At 42.7% G+C, this 22,488-nt stretch overlaps 1 protein-coding gene across 1 annotated transcript in view; it reads left to right on the top strand.

Annotated features, from left to right (window-relative positions):
* The window catches only part of PCSK6 (proprotein convertase subtilisin/kexin type 6), a 205,087-nt gene extending 182,943 nt beyond the window's left edge, over positions 1–22,144 (top strand). The window contains exons 18-21 of the mRNA XM_088452719.1: positions 8,423–8,526; positions 17,657–17,786; positions 17,881–17,993; positions 19,796–22,144. Coding sequence (XP_088308845.1) covers positions 8,423–8,526; positions 17,657–17,786; positions 17,881–17,993; positions 19,796–19,893 — 445 coding nt within the window. The 3' untranslated portion in view covers positions 19,894–22,144. The remainder of the gene's footprint in view (positions 1–8,422; positions 8,527–17,656; positions 17,787–17,880; positions 17,994–19,795) is intronic.
* Positions 22,145–22,488: the final 344 nt, after the last annotated feature.

The following is a 22,488-nucleotide window of genomic DNA, read 5'->3' as shown; positions in this document are numbered from 1 at the left end:
GCCTGGGAAGCCATCCTCATCCTTGAAATACATATTTTGGCCAGGGTCAATGAAATAGTATTCGCTTGTAAGAAACTGTTAAGAACATCACTGAGTCCAAGACCAAACTAGCAAATGTGTGGGTGAGAGATGCACACTCTAATCCCAGAGGTAATCACATATTCCAGGATCTGAGTCCAGAATTTAGCCACTAGAGGACAAGACCAAAGCAGATGCCAGAAATCAGCAGCTGTCTCTCCACATTTAGGACAAGAAGTAGAAATAGAACCTCCAATTTTTCCGAGGTGCATTGGAGTCCAATACACTCTATGGAGTGTATATATAATTGTATCTGCTGAAATCTGGCATACACTGTGGCAAAACAAGGCGAACCCAGAACAGTGGCCCATGTTGAGCACATACATGAAAGTTTTTTGTTTGTTTTTTTAGTGGGAGTGGGCAGCGTAGTACGCATGGGTGATTCCGCCAAGGCAGGAGTGCACCCATCTCACTGGGCACGCAATGTATGTCTAAGCTGTAAATATAGATAAAACATAGATCTTGGTAGATCAAAGTCATAATGAGCTGTATAAAAGAACATAAAGTACCTGTATGATAGATATGCCCAAGAGTGGAAATCCCAGAAAATAACCAGAGAGGACCTCCATCCAGATTAAACAATTCAGCAAAGGCTCTGTTTCCCCACAAAGGAGTGCCAAGATCCATACCAATAGGCTCTAAGCCCCTTAGCTTCTTTAGCCAAACCTTACCTGCCTGTACCAGTAGGGAAGGACAGCCTGTCAGAGGGTAGTCTGTTGGTAAAAACTGTAATGATGTAAAGGAGGAACTAGGAGTACCTGAAGTCTGCAAGGGCCATTCCACCATCACTATAAGGTCTACACAGTCTTAAATGTGACACAAGGATGCTTACCAGCCCAGACAAGATCTAACATACTGAGCAATTTTAGAGGGCATTTTAATTCAGCTCGATGTGGAATGGCCCCAGGAAAGAGTTCCAAGAGCTATTCAATTGACGTGCTGTTAAGCCAGACTAGAACCACTTCAATTGGAGAATGCCGGTTACTGTACCTTTTTAAGCTGGTTGTTTAGTTGCAGTAACCGGGATTCACCGACTTAAGTGCCGGAACACAGTGCTGTTAGTGTCAACATGGCGCTGAATTGAATCCGTCCCCTTCATGAACAAAGAAGGAATAACATAAACCGGAGAGTGTTGTAGGACATAATTCAGTTTGGGTTGAATAATCATTTTCACTAAATTTGTCTTGCCCATGACCGACAAAGGGAATGTCAACCAAACATGAGACTTATTTATTTAACTGAATTCAACCTGGGGCTGAATGTTCAATTGAATATACGGTGTAACCTCACGAGAAATCAAAATGCAGAGGTATTTAAGCTGAGTACACCAGCGTAACAGGCGAGAATGAGGAAGGCTGAGACAAGGTGGGAAGTACAGAAAACACTACAGATTTACTTCAATTTCACCCAAATATCCGCAATGGAATCAAACAAGTCTACTATTACCAAAAGAACTGGAAGCGAGGCATTGGTATGCAACAAAAACATAGTCTGAGAAAAAAAATTGCTTTATATGCTGACAGAGACCATAATGCCAGAGATAACATGAGAGGCTTGTATATCACAGGCTAAAGACTCTATGGCAATGGCAAACAGAGGGGGATAGTGGACAACCCTGGCTGATACCATGTCCATAGGCGAAGGAGTCTGTAATCAACATACACCTGAACGTGCCGCCGGACAAGAATATGAGTTGGATCATACCATAAAATCCTTCCCTCGCCCCCTCCCCAAGAGACCACCATGGCATCATCTCTGTTCTCACAACACAACTGAATACAGAAATAGAAGTGTGGGAGCTTAATTGTAGTTGATTTCCACAGCATAAAACGTATCATAATGGATAATCTCCAAAATCACCTTAATTCAAATGTATAGTTAATATTTTGACAAAATCTTAGCATCCGTGAGTGACAAAGAAATAAGCCTACAGTATATGAATCCAGATGAACCGGATCCTTACCAGGCTTGGGGAGGAATACAATCAAAGCTTCCGCCACAGAGGCGGACAGTATTAAACATTTTTAAATACATTTACCAGCCCTTTTGGCATTAATATAATCTTGTGTGGAAATCATGTCTACGCCTGGTTTTATCAAGGAGGGAATCTGTTCACTCCTTATGAAAAATGTCATTCCAACCTATCTGCATTAAGGAGAGTGGCAAGAAGGCATGTTTCCATGCCAAGACTCCTCTGGCTCAGATTAAGATTTTTCACAAGAAAACTGAGGTAGATTTGGAGCAATCGGGAAATTAAAGTGCCTGTAAGAAAGTTTTCCGTATATGAGGGGACTCGCCCTCATGATGACACCTGTCATTGTGGGGTCGCTCACATATGTGAGAGGGTCTTTTTTAAATTGTGATCCCCTTAGCAGTTATTGTCTATTGATCCCCAGTCAATATCACCAAGTGCTACAGATAAAAATAGTTTTCCATATATGGGAAAAGGCACATTGTGCACTCTCTTCCATAATGGCTCACACACACACACATGGGGACACCCTGACGAGACTCCTCTTGCAAGCGATTGTTTGGTGATCACAAGACAATAACTGAAACTGTACACAAAACAATTTTCCAACATTGGGAGGCATCTAAAGCCTTTATCTCCCCCATCTTGTATCAAATAAAAATGTGGTAGGTTGTGTAGGTTAGAAATGTTAGGCTTTGTTGGACTATCCTATTCTTCCCACACATAGGAAGAGACTAGGAAATGTTTAAATGGTTTTAATTTTAAAGTGCAGATTTTGTTGTCAAAAATGAAACTTAGAATCTTGCTATTTACTATCTTGGAAAGGGGGAGCTTGGACTGCACACCCTAGGAGGTGCTACCTTGCTGAGACTTGTATTACAATGCAGGGGACAGAAAATACAGGTGCTAAGAAGGGGAACATAAAATGCAGGTGCTCTGAGTACGAAGAACAATGATAGTCAAAATAATCTTGATAAACTGTACAATTAACATGGAGTATATCTGAGGTTCTTAGTACGTGTTTGGCCATCCACCACGTCAAGGTGAACCCCATTCATATGGGTCTCTAACATCCCTAATACTGCAGGAATTTCTATAAGGGACTGGTCACTTCTGGCATGTGACACCATCTCCCATATTCTTATGTCTGGGCCAGGCAGTAGGGTGGCAAGGCAGAAGCAATTTCTCCCCCCACACAAAAAACCCCCACCCAACAAAAAAACCCCCACCAAAGTCTGTAAAAAAAAAAAAAAAAAAGTTTCACTGGCATTCTGTTGGTTGGCATGTCACATTAATGGTGAGTAAAAGGCGTTTCTATATTTGTATTGTGCCACAATGGGTCCACAGTGCCTTACGAAGTACATAAACCGTATGAACGAGAAAGAAGTGACTTACCGTACAGGACATGGACAAGGTTTATAAACATTGCTGCAGCAGCGGTCATAATAACCAAATAAGCATCAGGACAGCAGAACCCAAAGGTATGGTGCCATTGTAGGCAGTGGGGAGAAGATGATGGTATAAGTGAGGGAAAGAAAAGCACATGAGAAGGCCGTGCTCATGAAAGCTTACAGTGTAAAGGGGATTGACACTCTTGGGAGAGACAGCGAATATGGCACTGGGAGTCTTTGATAAAGAAGTGGGTCTTGAGTGCCTGTTTGAAGCTTGGTAGAAGGTCTGATAGGGGGAGGGGGAGAGTGCCAGTAATAGGGAGCAGCATGGGCAAGATCTCTTGGAGTGGGAGGAGAGGCGGCATTCATTTGTGGAGCGAAGTGGGTGAAGGGAGATGAGGCTGGAGATGTAAATAGGAGAGTATTGGGTGAGAGCTTTGTAAGGGAATGTGAGAAGTTTGAACTGGGTTCTGAAGGGGAAGGGGAGCCAGTGTAGGGCTTGTTGGTGAGGGGGATGTAGTACATTTGGAGAGGAAGATGAGCCAGGCAGCAGCTTTGAGGACAGATTGAGTGGAGAGAGGTGGGAGACACGGGAGGTCAAATAAGAGGTGGTTACAGTAATCCAGTCTGGAGATGACCAGGTAGTGGATGAGGGTCTTAGTTACCTCCAGAGTGAGAGAGTGTCTGGTCCTGGAGATATTTTTTAGATAGAAACGGAAGGACTGCGAATGGTACTGAATGTGAGGTCTGAAGGAGAGGGAGGAGTCGCAGAGAATTCCAAAGCACTTTTGCAGGCTAGAGGAGATGGTGATGCCGTCAGTAGTTAATAAAAATGTGGAAGGTGAGGTTGTTTGGGAGGGTTGGAAGATTATCAGCTCATTCTTAAACATGTTAAGTTTGAGGGGCCTATGGCAGGGATACTGGTGTGTGTCCCCCCCACACACACTGCTTTAGCCATAATCTTAAATTATGTCAAGTATTGAGACAGGTCCCATATTCTTATTGTCCCATTCTTATTGCCCCAATGCTTGAATGATTCCACATGAAATACAAAAAAGTAAATGTAACGCTTGAAAGGTAAGTTGTTACATTGAAGTGACCATGAGAGCACATGCTTTTGAGAGATACAGTATACAGCCATGGCCAAAAGTTTTGAGAATGATACAAGGATTGGTTTTCACAAAGTTTGCTGTTTCAGTGTTTTTAGACCTTTTTGTCAGATGTTACTATGGTATACTGAAGTAAAATTACAAGCATTTCATAAGCGTCAAAGGCTTTTATTGACAATTACATAAAGTTTATGCAAAGTGTCAATATTTGCAGTGCTGACCCTTCTTTTTCAAGACCTCTGCAATTCACCTGAGCATGCCGTCAATCAACTTCTGGACCACATACTGACTGATGGCCGCCCATTCTTAATGTTTGGAATTTGTCAGAATTTGTGAGTTTTCGTTTGTCCACCCACCTCTTGAGGATTGACCACAAGTTCTCAATGGGATTAAGGTCTGGGGAGTTTCCTGGCCATGGACCCAAAATTTCGATGTTTTGTTCCGCGAGCCACTTGGTTATCACTTTTGCCTTATGGCAAGGTGCTCCATCATGCTGGAAAAGGCATTGTTTGTCACCAAACTGCTCTTGGAGGATGTTTTGGTACCATTCTTTATTCATGGCTGTGTTCTTAGGCAAAATTATGAGTAAGCCAACTCCCTTGGCTGAGAAGCAAGCCCACACATGAATGGTCTCAGGATGATTCACTGTTGGCATGTCACAGGACTGATGGTAGCGCTCACCTTTCCTTCTCCGGACAAGCGTTTTCCAGATGCCCCAAACAATCTGAAAGGAGAGTCATCAGAGAAAATAATTTTACCCCAGTCCTCAGCAGTCCAATCCCTGTACCTTTTGCAGAATGTTTTTCCTGGAGAGAAGTGGCTGCTTTGCCGCCCATCTTGACACCAGGCCATTCTCCAAAAGTCTTCGCCTCACTGTGCGTGAAGATGCACTCACACCTGCCTACTGCCATTCCTGAGCAATCTCTGCACTGGTGGTGCCCCCATCACGCAGCTAAATCAACTTTAGGAGATGTTCCTGGCGCTTGCTTGTACGTTCTTGGGTGCCCTGTAGCCTTCTTCACAACTATTGAACCTCACTCCTTACTAGCAGCAATATCCTTGCTTGTGAAACCCTTTTTGTGCAAAACAATGATGACTGCACATGTTTTCTTGAAGGTAACCATGGTTAATAGAGGAAGAACAATGATTTCAAGCTCCACCCTCCTTTTTAAAGCTTCCAGTCTGTCATGCTGATTGAGTTAGAATAACAGAGTGATCTCCAGCCTTGTCCTAGTCAACACTCTCACCTGTGTTAACGAGAGAATCACTGACCTGATGTCAGCTGGTCCTTTTGTGGCAGGGCTGAAATGCAGTGGAAATTTTATTTTTGGTAGTAAGTCCATTGTCATGGCAAAGAGGTACATTGCAATTCATCTGATCACTCTTCATGACATTCTGGAGTATATGCAAATTGCCATCATGAAAAACTGAACCAGCAGACTTTGAAAATCAATACTTGTATCATTCTCAAAACTTTTGGTCATGGCTGTACATTTCTATGTGTGTGTACATTGCATCCGTAAAGTATTCACAGCACTTCACTTTTTCCACATTTTATGATGTTACAGCCTTATTCCAAAATGGAATAAATTAATTTTTGTCCTCAAAATTCTACACCCAATACCCCATAATGACGTGGAAAGTTTTTTTGTTTTTAGATTTTTGCACATTTTATTTAACAAAAAACTAAGATTTCACATGTACTTAAGTATTCACAGCCTTTACTCAATACTTTGTTGATGCAGCTTTGGCAGCAATTACAGCCTCAAGTCTTTTTGAACATGATGCCACAAGCTTGGCACACCTATCTTTGGGCAGTTTCGCCCATTCCTCTTTGCAGCACCTCTCAATTTCCATCAGTTTGGATGGGAAGCGTCTGTGCACAGCCATTTTCAGATCTCTCCAGAGATGTTCAATCTGATTCAAGTCTGGGCTCTGGCTGGGTCACTCGAGGACATTCACAGAGTTATCCTGAAGCCACTCCTTTGATATCTTTGCTGTGTGCTTAGGGTCATTGTCCTGCTGAAAGATGAACCGTCGCCCCAGTCTGAGGTCAAGAGCCCTTTGGAGCAGGTTTTCATCCAGGATGTCTCTGTTCATTGCTGCATTCATCTTTCCCTCTATCCTAGTCTCCCAGTTCCTGCCGCTGAAAAACATCCCCACAGCATGATGCTGCCACCCCATTGCTTCACTGTAGGGATGGTATTGGCCTGGTGATGGGCGGTGCCTGGTTCCCTCCAAACATAACACCTGGCATTAATGCCAAAGAGTTCAATCTTTGTCTCAACAGACCAGAGAATTTTGTCTCTCATGGTCCGAGTCCTTCAGGTGCATTTTGGCAATCTCCAGGTGGGCTGCCATGTGCTTTTTACAAAGGAGTGGCTTCCGTCTGGCCACTCTACCATACAGGTTTGATTGGTGGATTGCTGCAGAGATGGTTGTCCTTCTGGAAGGTTCTCCTCTCTCCACAGAGGAATGCTGTAGCTCTGACACAGTGACCATCTGGTTCTTGGTCACCTCCCTGACTAGGGCCTTTCTCCCGCCATCGCTCAGTTTAGACATCCAGCCAACTCTAGGAAGAGTCCTGGTGGTTCCGAACTTCTTCCATTTATGGATGATGGTGGCCACTGTGCTCATTGGGACCTTCAAAGCAGCAGATATTTTTCTCTGCCCTTCCCCAGATTTGTGCCTCGGGACATTCCTGTCTCTGAGGTCTACAGACAATTCCTTGGACTTCATGCTTGGTGGGACCTTATATAGACAGGTGTATGCCTTTTTCAAAATCATGTCCAAACATAGGTAGACTCCAATTAAGCTGTAGGAACATCTCAAGAATGATCAGTGGAAACAGGATGCACCTGAGCTCAATTTTGAGCTTCATGGCAAAGGCTGTGAATACTTATGTACATGTGATTTCTTAGTTTTTTATTTGAATTAAATTTGCAAACTTCTCCAAAAAACTTTACACGTTGTCCTTTCGTAGTGGCCTCTGACACCTCCCCTCTCTATTGTGTGTAGAATTTTGAGGACAAAAATTCATTTATGGCCTGATTCAGAGTCGAATGCTCTGACAGAGCGCTCACTCTGAATCAGGGCCGGCCCTCTGGTTTTTCAAAACTGCCCCATGGCCGCTCGCATAGCTGTGGGTGACCACCCACAGCTATAGCGAGCGGCCATGATGACTGTCAAGACCATCGCGACCATCGGGCTTGCGACGAGATCCTTGTGGTTGGGTCTCGTTGCCGCAAGCCCAAGAGTGCTGTCGGCTCTAACAGAGCCGTTAGCATTCCCACTTGTGATGTCAGTGGGGCCTGCCCCAGACGGTAGGCGTTCCCATGGTAACGCCTCCGTCTGGGCAGCCACGCCCCCGGCCCGCCCACCAAAGGGGGCGTGCTGTCACTCAACATCGACAGCAAGCCCCCTTTGGTATGAGACCCTGACCCATGGTTTGCCCGTCGCTATCCGGGTCTCGCACATGCGCACGATGGAGCTGGTTCCATCATGCGCACTGGGCCACCATCGACCCGCTTGCAAGCGCATAGCGCTCGCGAGCAGGTGTGAATCAGGCCCTCATTCCGTTTTGGAATAAGGCTGTAACATAAAATGTGGAAAAAGTGAAGTGTGTAGGGCGATCATATGGTTGTTCTAATAATGGCATGAGTCCTTGATGTATGATGCCATTTTGAGGACTTGCCAAAAGAAATGTCTGTAATGAAAGGCACATTTTTGGGGGCCACATTATTATCTTTAGTGCTAATTTTTAATGTTATCTAATGTGAGCCAATAGGTTTCCTTGTTAGTAACTCATGTTCTAGTGACATTTTGTGGACATACTTTAGCATCATTTGATTTGCTTTGTTTTTTTCTTTTAGCCTTTCAGGTTCAATGTGTGTGCCAGAGTGTGAGCCGGGGACTTTCTACAATACAGCTTTGATGAAATGTGATCGTTGTCACTCATCTTGTCATTCATGTGTGGGTAAGACCTCTGTCTATCTGCGGACCACATCATAGACCGCAATCTGGTTTGTAGGCACGTAATACATACAACATGAGATTCTGGGTGTATGAGTAGCGCCAAACTGTACCCTGTACCTGCAGTCTAAGGAGATCTAAGGGTTTTGCCTACTCTTAGGGTACAAATTGAAATACAAGAAGACTCTCCAGTGCTGGGTAGGTATAAACCTAAAACATGTGTCTATGACACAGAGCTGTAACTAGGCATTCCCTTACTCACCCATCTAGGGAGAGCACATATACATGCATCAGGGAGGAGCCACAAGGATGTCACAGATTAAAGTGGAACTGTAAGGGCAGAATTAATAACCAGATGTTTATAACACAGCAATACCCCAAACAGGTTAGGAATTTAATTTATTTATAAATGGCATTTAATTATATATGACATTACTGTAATGTCCTGGACAAACATGTTAATATAAAAAAAAAAAAACAGTTTTCTCTACAGCAGCAGGGGTGTAGCGAGGATGGTTCCAGTGGAGCATGAGCTCCAGGCGCCAAACTGGAGAGAGGGCGCCATCCAGAGTTCTGGAATTCATGCGGCGCTGCACAGTATGACGGCCGCCTGTTAGTTTTATCTCTTGTTTGTTTGCTCTATAACCTAAATAAGTTATGGATCTGAGATCCGTTTCTACATTTCATGCTCCCTCAAGCTGCCCAGATTGTCTCCGCACCGGCCCTCCCTCCTCTGTGATAATCTTCTGTCACCTCCCCTTCCCTGTCAGATTGATTATATTCACTACTCGTCTCTTTAATTCCCTCCCCTCTCTACCATGTTATCGGCTCTTTACCCCTGTCCACTCCTTTCTTATTGGCTTCTGTCACCACCCCTCTCTGATCGACTTTGTCCCTCACCTCTCCATTCTTATTGGCTTCTGTCACTACCCCTCTCCTCTCCATTCTTATTGGCTTCTGTCACTACCCCTCTCCTCTCCTTTTCTGATTGGCTTTGCCTTTCCCCTCTCCTTTCGTATTGGCCTCTAACACCTCCCCTATTTTATCAGCAAATTTGCAAAGTGAGAGCATAGCTGAGAATGGAGCTTCCCATAGGTGTTCCCACTCCAGTGATAGCTGCTTGGGGCAGTAATTGCAGTAATAAGCTGTGCACCCTGTGGAATCTCACTCTAGCACATATATTCTGTTAATTTAAGTTACATGATCAGAATATATCATACAATCTCCTCTATTGACTAATAACTATGATTCAAAGGAGATAAAAGTCAGATCCTAGGTGCTATACATAAATAAAGCAGTGCCAAAGGAGCAACTCCTTAATGTCAGATCACCGAAGCATTCTATTCCCCCAATGGGGACTCCATACCCCAGCGTGATACTGTGCCACTGTTTGCCTCTTCACTTCAGTATTCCCCTACAGGCTGGCTATACCCTACTGGCACAGTTCAGTACAGGGGTGGGGGGCGCTATGATGTGCACTTTCTCCGGGCATCATGGTTCCACGCTACTCCTCTGTATGGCAGATAGCTATTAGCTGCATCTTTTTTGGACAGGACCATGGCAAGAAGATAACCTTGTATTGTAATCTGTTATGCAACAGTTTTTCATTATTTTTTTAAGTTCTAGTAATGCAGTGGTTCCCAAGTTCAATTCTCCAGTTCAGGTTTTAAGGATATTCCAGCTTGACTTAATTCGTATCTCAGTCAATTTGATTATACCATCCATACACAAGCATGGCTATCCTTAAAGTCTGGACTGTTAGGGTGCCTGGAGGACTGCGTTTGGGAAACCCTGTTGCAATGGGTTCTTTAAATGTAATAACGCTCTTCTTGAACATGGCAGAGATACTGCTTCAAGTCCACTAAACATGTTATGATTTAGAATTTTTTTTTATATAGATCTCTTGAGGAGAGCCTATTTATTGGGCTGCTCTGTCGATGTATTTTATCTGGCTCGTTTTAGTAGTTTCATATTTATACAGCGGTTTCATCAAATCTGGATTATGGAAACCGTTTGATCCATTATATTGCATTATATTCCCCATATAGAATATATACTGAACTGGGTATTACCCCATAAATAGTCCGTTGTGTTTTGAGCTTTGAGAAGCTGAAGTTCCTAACTGGGTGATAAACAAGGGATGAGTGACACCAGACATCCCTGGATAAATAATCAAAGTAATCTGATATTAAACAGGCCTCTGAGGCAGACATGATAATACATTAACCACTATTTTCCTTACATGCAATGATTGGCTGGAAACCATGTTATATTAACTGTTTTTTTTTCTTTGAGGCCACATTAATGTTTCCTAATTTTATAACTGACATATTTACCAAGATGTAGTCTGGAATGGTGTATTCAGCTAGCGTCCCTTTATAATCACAACGTTGTCACATTCTGTAACCAGGGGCGTCTTTAGAGAGGATGGGGCCCCAGTCACGGGCTCCCTCCTCTCACCCCGGCAGCCGACTGACGCGGCTGGCCGGCCATCGCAGAATCAGTAGACTCTGGGCACTACAGTGTGCCCAGAGTTTACTGCGCATGCACAGATCGCCTGGGAAATGGCACGGTCACCATTTTACTGGAGATTTCCTCACATCACATGCGCAAATTGCCGGAAAAATGGCTGCGGTGACCATTTTACCCGCGTTTTTGGCAGCGCTGAGAGACCCGACCCGGGACCACGGAAAGGCAAGTTTTAGATAATATGGGTGCAGGATGTGCGGTGTAGGCCCCCCTGGGCACCGCACACCCTGCACCCATTATTAATACGCCCCCTGTCTGTAACTCAAAAGGTTTCATATCAAATGTGGTGATTTTTCCAAGATCATCTCCAGTATTGAGCGTCCACACAATAGGTTTAAGTGATTGATTCACTCATACTGTAGCTATTAAAAAGACTAAATGACATGTAAGCTATAAGCAATAGTATTTTTTAAACTGATCACTTGCTACATTCTTGAAATGTAACATGAGATGCTTCAATCCGTTTAATCACATTAAATATCTCTTGTAGTTATGCAGCCATCTATGAATTTAAGCTTTCAGGTACTAAAAAAAAAAACTTCATTTGAGTCTGTAACTTTAATTTTTACTTTGTATAGATTCTCCAAGTGACTACTTCCTGCAAGAAATATGAAGCTTTAACATTTTTCCCTGTTAAAGTATTCAGTACTAAGTAATGTGCGGTCACAATGTTTGACACCACCCATTAACAATAGTTAGGGTAGCCCAGCATTGCTAATTTACGAAGCAACTATAAAGGGGTGCAATATAAAATGTGCACTGTTCCTGGTTGCAGAGTGCCAGCGGTTTGACAGAACTTTGCAGACATTGCTGAAAATTAAATTCCCGATCCTAGAACTATACAGGTTGAGTCTCCCATATCCAAAATGCTTGGGACCAGGTGTATTTCGGATACCGGAATATTCCGTATTTTGGAATATTTGCATAAAATAATGAAATATCTTGGGAATGGGACACAAATCTAAACACAGAATGCATTTATGTGTTATATACACCTTATACACACAGCCTAAAGGTAATTTTATACTATATTTTTAATAATTTTGTGCATCAGAAAAAGTTTGTCTATATACATGAAATTCATTTGTTTCATATACACCATATACACACAGCCTGAAGGTTATTTTATATTATATTTTTAATAATTTGTGCTTTAAACAAAGTTTGTGTACATTGGACCATCAGAAAGCAATGGTTTCACTTTCTCAGTCATGCTAAAAATTTTCCGTATTTGGATATGGGAGACTCAACCTGTACTAGATTCATATTTCCTCCTGACCATTTGTTGTCCTTTCTATAAAACATCTACTGTGTATATTATTTAGCACAACAGTATATATTGCCATATAAACACGATAATCCGTTTGTCACTGCAAAACATTAAACATTGGAAGTGAAATGACCTTGTACTACTTACAGGACATCCAGATATAAAAGAAAGCTAAAAACAAGACCGTTATAAATCGCCTAAAGATCACCGATAGGAAGAAAAAAAAAATTTCAACCTGTTGGTGCGGGATCTAAAATGCAAATGCAGTATAACCAGGATGACTGGCGTCGGCAGTGAATGTATTTGCCCTTTATCATGCCCCTCCTCACATAAATCTACTCCAAGCGAGGGAAAATTTGACCAATGATCTTTTTTGCCGCTTTAACCACCCTATCTATGGACTTACAATCTACCTCTGTGCAGTTACCATACCACACCATGGAGAGAGCTCTCGGAGCTATTCAATTCAGCGCGCTGTTTAGTCAGACTAGAAGCTAAGTCGGACAATGCCGGTTCTTGTGACTTTACCAGGGTGTTTAGTTGTGAGAGCTGGCATTCTCCGACTAAAGTGCCGGCCACGAGGCTGTTAGCGCCGCACTTAGCCGGAAATCAGCCTCGCGGCCGGCATTGTAGTTGGATTTCTGCTCTCACCCTCAGGAGGGTGTGAGAAAAAATAATTAGTTGGACTAAACTACTGAATTGAATAAGCTCCAGGAGCTCCCACCCGGCTCTATTCAATCCCCGCTATATTGAATCGCTCCCCATGATAGTATATGAAATAATAATACTCGGTTTTATCCAATTTTAACATTTTCTCCTCTGCATATCAGCAGTTTTGTAAATAAACTGTCTGGTTTAATTCTATCACTAGGCCAAATTGATCCTACTCCTTTTACGTTTAGTTGCCCCTTCTATGTCCTGTGCAATTGTTAAAATGGTGCATAATTCCTATGGGGAAATTCGGTAACAGTGGAGGAAAACTTCGTAACATGGAAGAAAAATTAACTGGTTTAAAAATAACACCTTTCACCTCCAGGCAAAAAAAAAGAATCATTACCAATAACAACCATTCTGATTCTAGCCGTAGTGGTTTACAAAATGAAACATCTGGTTGCTGTGGCAACACTTGTCTGATGTACTAGTTTTCCTGACCCAATGGTGGTAATTTACATCCACTTTTAGAAATTAACCCCCTGGGTATTAGAAAAAGCAGGTGTCAGTGCAAATATAACATTAGTACAAACTGCAAAACATCTATACAAGTGAAAAGGCAAACTAGGATTGCATGTGGTCATCCAAACATTTACCTGCAGCCCCCAGCTAGCTTCTTCATGCTTTACTGTAAAGTTTGTTATAGCTTGTATAAAATGCCTGCTAATGTTATTAGATGGTGGTTTTTCTTTTAATGTATGTTGCATGATAACTGAGATTAAAGGTAACGTGTGACCCCTTTTATAGTTTATTTGGACTCGCATGTGGCCCCTGGAGTGAATCAGGTTGCCGATCACTAATAGATAGATAGATATATAAATATATATCTATCTCAAATGTCCTGACTCAGACTCCTCAACGTCCAGTCCAAACCTCTGGACCTAGAAACATGGAAATCGGTAGTATATTCCTTCCATGACGTAGGTGCCCACTTAGAAAGGATTTTTTTGAAAATCGGCTCTTATTGGGGTAAAAAGGGTTAAAATGTTTCCTCCCCCTGTGCAATGTGCTGCCTGACGGACTCATCGTGGCTGTAGCACAGGTCATTTTCAAACACCAACTGTCAACCCAACTGCTGCCAAACATCACTGGCAGTTGGTGTGGCTCCACTATTTGAATAGTGAGGGAAGGAAATGTGTTGCTACATAGGTATGAGAGGGAAATGTGTTACAACAGCAGTGAGAGGGGATTGTGTTACTACAGGTGTGAGGGAGGGGAATATGTTACTACATAGGTTTGGGAGGGAAATGTGTTACTACACAGGTGAAGGAGGGGGAATGTCGAATGTGTTACAACACGGGCGAGGGAGGGAAATGTGTTAATGACTTACTATAGCAGCGATGCATTACTATAGAGGTGAAGGATTAATGTGTTACTGGAGTGGTGAGATGGAAAAGTTCTACCTGGGTAAAACCGGGTACATCAGCTAGTATGTAATAATGGCTTAACTAGGGGGGAGGTCGAGCAGGGCACGTGCTCTGGCGGGCCCAGCAGAGGGGGGCGCTGCTGGCCATCTAAGAGCCGTATTCAATTTGAAACTAAGCAGTTTTCGCGTGTTTTTGGCAATAACTTTTCGCCAATGACGTAATTTTCGCCTGCTTGGTTTTACTCCGTATTCAATTTGAAAGACTTTCCGTCTAGGCGGAAAGTCAATGCAATGTAATAGGTGAAAAAGTTTTGCCTATGAATAGCAGGCGGAAGAAAGTGCAGAATTGGGGTACAACGTTGCAGGAACCCCCGTGCAGCCTTTAGACAGTCCCCCAAAGGTAAACTGTGTCAAAAAAAATGTTAAACACTTAGACACCCAAAAAATCACTTTGAATTTGGGGGACAAAAAAAAGTTGGGGGACAAAGTTAAACACGAACGTACTTAACTCTGGGGGGGTCCCCAAGAATGCCCCAAGTGTTTTTTTAATTGCAGGTGCTTTTGTGGCAGGTGGATTTTTCACGATTTTTTTCAACTTAACTTTAGCAACTTTTAAATATGCTGGCCCCCATTTTCAAGTACCCCAAATTTGTTGGGATAACTTATTTTCTGTAAAAAATACTCTTGAATACTATTCTTCACCACTATTTAGCAGCTATTGAGCCCACCTTCAGCAAGCCAAATAGGGGGTATCATAGCTAACTCCCATGTCAGAGCATCGTTTGGGGGGTGTCAGGCTGATTTCCTCAAATCTGACAGTACTTTCCACCTGTTCAAGTTTCGCCGGGTCTTGTTTTCGCGTACTTCCATATTGAATACGGGGTAAAGCTGGGACGGCCACGATACTTTTCCGCCTACAAAACACGTGATGTAGGCGAGAAGTCTGGGAGGCGAAAAAGTATCGCGGATCCGCTCTAATTGAATACGGCTCATAGTAGGGAATCGAACCTGTCACTTCATGCTTTGCAGTCAGACAGCTTACCAATGAGCCATCTATTAAAAGGGATAACTGAATTCTAACTATCAAGCTACTTCACATTCTTATTAATCTAAAATAGTCACACCTAGGATTTGAACTTGGCACCTTCATGCTTGCAGTCAGTCACCTCTCCAATGGAGCCACTTGCTACTACAGTGAAAGCCTGTGAATTCGAACTAGATCAAGCTACTACACATTCTCCATAATCCAAAATACAGCCATACCTGGGATTCAAACTTAAATGGAAAAGAATATTCCCATGACACGCCCCATGTACCAGTGGTCATGCCCATTTTTCACACACACGACTTCGGTGCGCACACAGTTTGGGAGGGGATGCATGGCATTTTTCATTTTGCCCTGGGTGCCAAATACCCTGGTTACGCCTGGTAATATTGATTTGTGAAATACAGATTTTGTACATATAAGCATATTGCATACCTACAAAAAGATCTCTATTAACTACAAATAAAATTGCATATATGGTAACAGTATAAATTAGTATACTTTCATAAAATGTTCGCAATTTACACCAACCTCATTCTATAAGAACACGGTGCAGTTCTAACCAGTGTCTAGAGTAGGTGTGGGCAACCTCAGATTGTTTTGGAGGAGAGTAAGTTGCTATGAATCTGGATAGCTACATTTGTTGTGTATGCTATATGCTGAGCTGCTCCAGCAGGAGACTGGTTCAGGTTTGCAGTAAATATTTTGGTCCTGTGTGTTTTCCCAACTTGCATCTCTTTAGCATTGATACTATTGCTTGACCTCCAAGCAGGGGGACTCTTGTATGCTCTGTGGTTTTGCCCTCCACAGTGTTTTGGATGTGTCTGGGTGGCCACATGTACCTGTGACGCCAGTCTGTGCTGGAAAAGCAGAGAGGTGTTTCTGGATTTTACTACATTAAGGCAGAATGACAGTGGGTGAGCAGCGCTTTCACAGATTTATATTAGAACCACAGGGTCATTTGCAGACAAGCAAATGCTTGATTCCTTGCGGACTGGATGCACATACACTTCATTGCTTTGGCACCTCCATGATCTGAGTGATGACATCACGCTGTGGGAAACCTTCTGTCATTTCCACTGTGCAAGCCTTCAGCGTTAATTAAGTGTTAAGTGATCAAGGAGGTGCCTTGAATGTGACATGTGAGCGCTGTTTACTGTAACTGATGTTGGAAACAATTCTTATATTTATAGGTAATCACTCCACTCCTTAATACAGATTAGTGTTGAAATCCCTGAAGTGTCATAATGCAACACTAGAGTGCAAAAACAAGATTTCATCTTGTGGAACAGAATTATTCAAATGAGAGTGGAATGCTTAGGTCTTGCTTTATATGGGACACAGTAATGCATCTTGCGTTTCTGTTGGTTACTGTTTTTATTATTACCAGTTGTATAATACACATATTCCACAGCGCTTTATAGAGCATAATTGGTTTTCACATCAGTCTCTGTCTAAGTGGAGCTTACAATCTATATTCCCTACCACATCTATACATACCCCCCTACACTAGGGTTGATTTTTGCCAGAAACTAGTGTACCTACCAGTATATATGCTTGGTGTCTGGGAGGAAACCCATGCAAACGGGGAGAACACACCAACTTCGCACAGTGAGGGCCTTGGTGGAAATCAAACCTGAGATCTCAGTGTTGTAAGGCAGTAATGTTATCCATTGCACCATATGTGTAGGTGAAATATATCCCAACAGTGATGTGTAAAGAAGGCTACACCAAGCAGTATTTTTGTAACTAAAAAGTTAAAATTATTGCTGGAGTGGATCTTCAAGTTAACTATTGTAAATTTAGATTGGTTACACTATGTGCATTCTTGTAGAACATGTTCCAACCTGCATAAGTAGGTACAGATTGCATTTATTCAGATGTTAGCACACTGCACACCCACTGCATGGATTTTGCAATGACCAGAAGGATTAGTTTCATTTTCAATGGTGACCCTCATTGACTGGTACTTCAGCAGTGTGCATTTTTTATGTGCCTCCAGATCATAATACAAATCAAGGGCTATAGACTAGAATAGGTAGATGGGCTTCCTGTTGTATATCCTTGGGTTACTGCAAAATCCAAGTTGTGATTTGTACAGCAAATTCAATATATAGCTACTTGTAGAAATCTGACCTGGAAACAATTGTCGGCGATAAATGTGCAACACCAGTGTTTTTGGAAAAGCTCAATCACTTTGCTCTGTGTCCCAGGGACAGGGAAGGATCAGTGCACTCAGTGTACCAAAGACTTTAACCTGCATGACTGGCGCTGTGTCTCAACCTGCAGCTCAGGCTTTTATTCTGAAGAGGTGCCTGGGTTGCCACACAAGATATGTAGGAGGTATGTTATCCAGCAGCCTGTATTTCTAGACTTCATCCATTGACTTCTTACTTGTCACAGAATGCTCAGTGCTGATCTCCAGTCTTGATTACAGGTGTGAAGAGAACTGTCTAGTCTGTGAAGCCGGTGGGAAGAGTTGTGTGAAATGCAAAGAGGGCTACAGCCTGCTCGTTGGATCATGTGTTTCTAATCATACATGTAACAATGGTGAGTATCTAGGATGGGGAATTTTAATGAAAGAATTTACCATAAGCATGCAGAAGATCATGCAAGTTAATACCGATGGCTCTTATATGGAAGTGTTAATGGTGACCAACTTTTTTTTATCATGACTTAAGCTAGTTACACACTATACAATTATTGGGCCGATTTGCCAATAATCGGGACGATCGGCCACCTTCATTGTATAGTGTGTATGAATTACTTCAGCTGTTCACCAATAAAACGGTTCAAAAACATCCACAAACTCATTCCTTCCATTATTTGACCTGTCAGTCAAGTCTGAAAATGTCGGCCTCAATTTCCTGATATAGAGCAGTGTGTGTGCATTCTCAGTAACCTGCCCTTATTTTCTATGTTCTCCTGTCAGTATTTCATCCTCCTTGTGGGCGCTCCTATGCAAATTCACTGAAATTCACCAGGTATTTCATTTAAATTGTGTAGCAGAGATATCGGGATGGTAATTTTGCTGAAAAATCGTCCCAATTATCGGTTTGATAAAAAAAAAATCAATCAGTGTGTACCTAGCTTTAGCTGTATTAAGAATATTGCCTGAGGATGTTACTGGCAAATGTGCTAAAAAATGGCTTCTGGGTAAGAATATAGGGCCTGATTCAGAGCTGAATGCTCTGACCAGAGCACTCGCTCTGAATCAGGGCCCTCCTCCCTGAAAATGGAGCATCCTCTTGGACGCTCGCATAGCTGTGGGTGACCACCCACAGCATATGCGAGCGTCCATGATGATGGTCGCGATGGTCTTGACCATCGCGACCATCGGGCTTGCGACGGAGACCCTGCGGTAGGGTCTCGCTGTCGCAAGCCCTGGAGTGATTTTGGCTCTATCAGCCAAAATCACTCCCACTCCCGGCTCCAGACGGTAGGCGTTCCCATGGGAACGCCTCCGTCTGGCAGGCACGCCGTCGGCACGCCCACCAAAGGGGGCGTGCTGTCAATCAACATAGACAGCACGCCCCCTTTGGTGCGAGACCCGGAGCGACAGCTTGGCTGTCGCAGTCCGGGTCTCGCGCATACGCACGACGGAGCTCCCTCCGTTATGCGCAGTGGGGGAACATCGACCCGTTTGCTAGCTTCCTTTGCTCGCGAACGGGTCTGAATGACCCCCATAGAACAATATCCTGGGGAGCAAGATGTGTGGAAGTAGCCCATTTGGTTATATGGGTGATGTTTACAAAATTAAATATTTCCATGTACATCTGAACTGGTATCATTTAAATGTCACTTGAGTATTCAAATTGATGAAATGCTGTTAAACCCTTTGAAGAGATCACCTGTAGTTGTGAAAGATCACAAGATCTCTAACCTGCCACACAACCACTGACTAGATGGCAGATTTAGGCATTGGTTGTTTCCATGTAGTGTGTTATGGCCACCATTTGTGACCTTATACAGGGGCTGGGTACGGGTTGCCAGTGTTCGGGATCCCGGTGGTCATAATCCTGACGCCGGCATCTCGACATGGTTAGGAGACCGATACCTGTCGGTAGGTATCCTAACCCTTTCCCAACACCACCTTCCCCAGTGCCTAAACCTAACCTCCCCCCTCCCCGCACTATAAACCTGACCCTCCCCCCCTAGTGCCTAACCTTAACGCTAACCCTTTCCCTAACCCTGCTATTTACCTTTGGGATGTCGGCGCCAGGATTCTGACAGGTGCCAAGGCATCCCAAGTGCAGGGATATTGACCGTATTCTGTATAGTTGCCTATATAATTCATTGGTATACAGTTAGTCGGTATATAATGTCTTGAATTTGTTTCCCCTCTGCACCAGCTGACGAGATGTTCTGTGAGATGGTGAAGTCCACCAAGCTTTGCGAGCAGAAGCTTTTCATCCAGTTTTGCTGTCGGACTTGTATGCACTCAGGCTGAACCTGGTTTCTTTCCAGTATCTTCTGCTTCCAACCATGGAGTGACTGCTTACCGTGTATACTGTCCAGAACACCCACTTCTGGCAATGGTGCTATTTTGATGGCATTAATATACTTCATGCCAATGCTGACTGGATGGGTTAAGAGGCTTTTCTACTTGACCAAACCCTAATTTGTTGCATTGCTAGTCACTCTCCACCACAGATGTCTGAGGCTGGAAAGGTTTTTGGGCTCATTCAGGATTGGACTTCTATCTTTTCAGTGCAAGAGCATACTTCTGATTGTCTTTTGGTGGCCCTATGTTCCAATGCTCAGGCTTGTTACCAGCTCATTCTCTAATGCTGAATGTCACTGGTTACTGTGATGGGTGGACAGAAGTGAGGAGGGATGCATAATGTGAATCGGTGTTGGCAGTACTTGGTTCCACTGCTTTGTGTATTCTGACCGAAGCATTCTGCATATGTATCCATGCATTCCTGAGAGAGAGTGAGGGAGTTGGTGCATGAACATGAGAACTTGCAAAGTTTCTATGGCATTTGGGCATGATTAGTGTTGGCGTAGTGAATCTACTGATACTGAATAGTGTAGCTGTTATCGGGCAATCTCTTAAATCTGCTAAATTTGTAGGGTCACAGCTTAACAATGCACAGACATGAATTGACACAATCATTTAACACTACTTAGCGCTTATTTCTTTTTTTTTAGCCACAAAGTAATCTAGATTTGTTTGCACGTTTTTTCCTAAGCCATCACACAGGGCACTTCATTTAAACTGTTCTATTGAGCATACACTCTGCCAGCATTGTTTCATAATGTGCAAGAAGTTCACAGAAATTTTGAAAGTCACCTGGTTTCTGTATAATAGGTGATCAGTTTGTATCATAATTGTTACCCAGTGCAACAGTTTCAAAACAGCGACCATAAGTTCTGCAATGTGGAGAGGGCAGCGTGTGTTGTTGCTTAGCAGCAGTCTATCACATGACACAATTGTACATAAAAGGAATGGATTACATTGTCACTAAGGGTTGAATGCACTTAAAGCACTGTAGGTGTTCCATTTGGGAGTTGTGGAAAGTAGTATGTAATGGTTGTAGCACCTCACACAACCTACTAGAGTTCTAAGATGCCAGCTATATATGAGCTGTAATCACATACATCTATACAGCGGGTGCAGGCTGTGAGGTACTGTAGCCCAAAAAATAACAATGAATCTCTCTTGAATGCGGAGTCTGATTTAACAGATTTTACAGTACCAACCAGAAAATATTACCATCGACTGAATGAGGTTTGAGGGAAATGCATACATGTGAATATACTGCGATTTACTTAATCTACTCTTCAATCCAGCAACTCATTGAAATGTTAAGCAGAGGTATTAAATAATTTACAAATAGGAGCTACTTAAAGAGGTTGTCCACCCAAAAAAAAACAAAAAAAACCCCTCATTATGAATACAGAATTGCTAGATAAGGATGCAAGCTTTGGGATATTTTAGCCAATACTATTCCTAATGCCATGTATCATTTGCATTCGCAATATGCCAGAAGGACCATTGTCAAAATTGTACATGGCTCCTTAGATGCAAGAGGGGCTGTAGGAATCTGTGCCCTGCTGGTCACTTAAGAAGTGGATGTTTTTAAAGTAATGGTTGTCTAATGCTGAGCACTGTTTTTACAATTTTTGTCTTAAATTATATGACAATTTGTGTGTATTTTTCCATAAATGTAATTTTGTATAAAAATGTGTTTCGTATAGTCTTTCTAGTGTGCACATATACAGTATGCATAAATCAAACTGTAGATACTTCTGTGTTGTATGTAATGTATATTATATATAAATATATTTTTAGTAGAATCTTTTAAAGAGTAGCTTGTTTAAAGTTTGCCCCCGGTTCCATTCTGCACACAGCTGGGAAGGGAGAAGAATACATTTGGAATAAGATCACCTTTGTCCTAGCATTTAAAGTGCACTTGTTGCCTACTAATCTACTAAGGCATGAGGGTTCAAACTGGCTGCCTCCACTGTGCATTCGACAGGTTAACGTGAACTGCTTTTAATACATTACCTTATATTCATTTATCAAACTGGGCTGGGTATATTTATTGGCTTTATATTAAATATCCTTCTGCCTCATCAGCAATTCTGAACTATGTAAAATGGAAAGGGACACAATTCCATGGCCTTAGTCTGTGGAACTTGAGGTCTGGTCCAAGATCTGCCACCTGGATCAATAAAATGTTACTTACATGAAATGACTTTGATTTCTTATTTCAGAGACCACAATTGCAATGTGTCTGTGTGTTTACAACAATTTTAGTAAGTACAGCTTTAGACTTTGGAATAAAATGTGCAAATATGCAAACCTTAAATTGCCAACACCAACATAACACTAAATTCAGTTGGTTTGTAGCTCCCGTATAAAGAGCCAGGGAGCTATTTAATAATTTTGGGTGACCATCCCCAAGGCTGCAATTATTGCGGATTTCTGCTTGCACCCTCCTAAGGTGTGAGCAGAAATCTGCGATAAGTAGAGCTTTGGGGCTGGTCACATAACTGCAGCGTGCTTGTCACTTAACATGGGAGAAGCTGCTTAACG

This window comes from Taudactylus pleione, unplaced genomic scaffold (genome assembly GCF_031769625.1).
Source record: "Taudactylus pleione unplaced genomic scaffold, aTauple2 ptg000556l, whole genome shotgun sequence".
NCBI classification, from domain to species: domain Eukaryota; kingdom Metazoa; phylum Chordata; class Amphibia; order Anura; family Myobatrachidae; genus Taudactylus; species Taudactylus pleione.
This window is presented reverse-complemented; position numbering and strand designations above follow the sequence as displayed.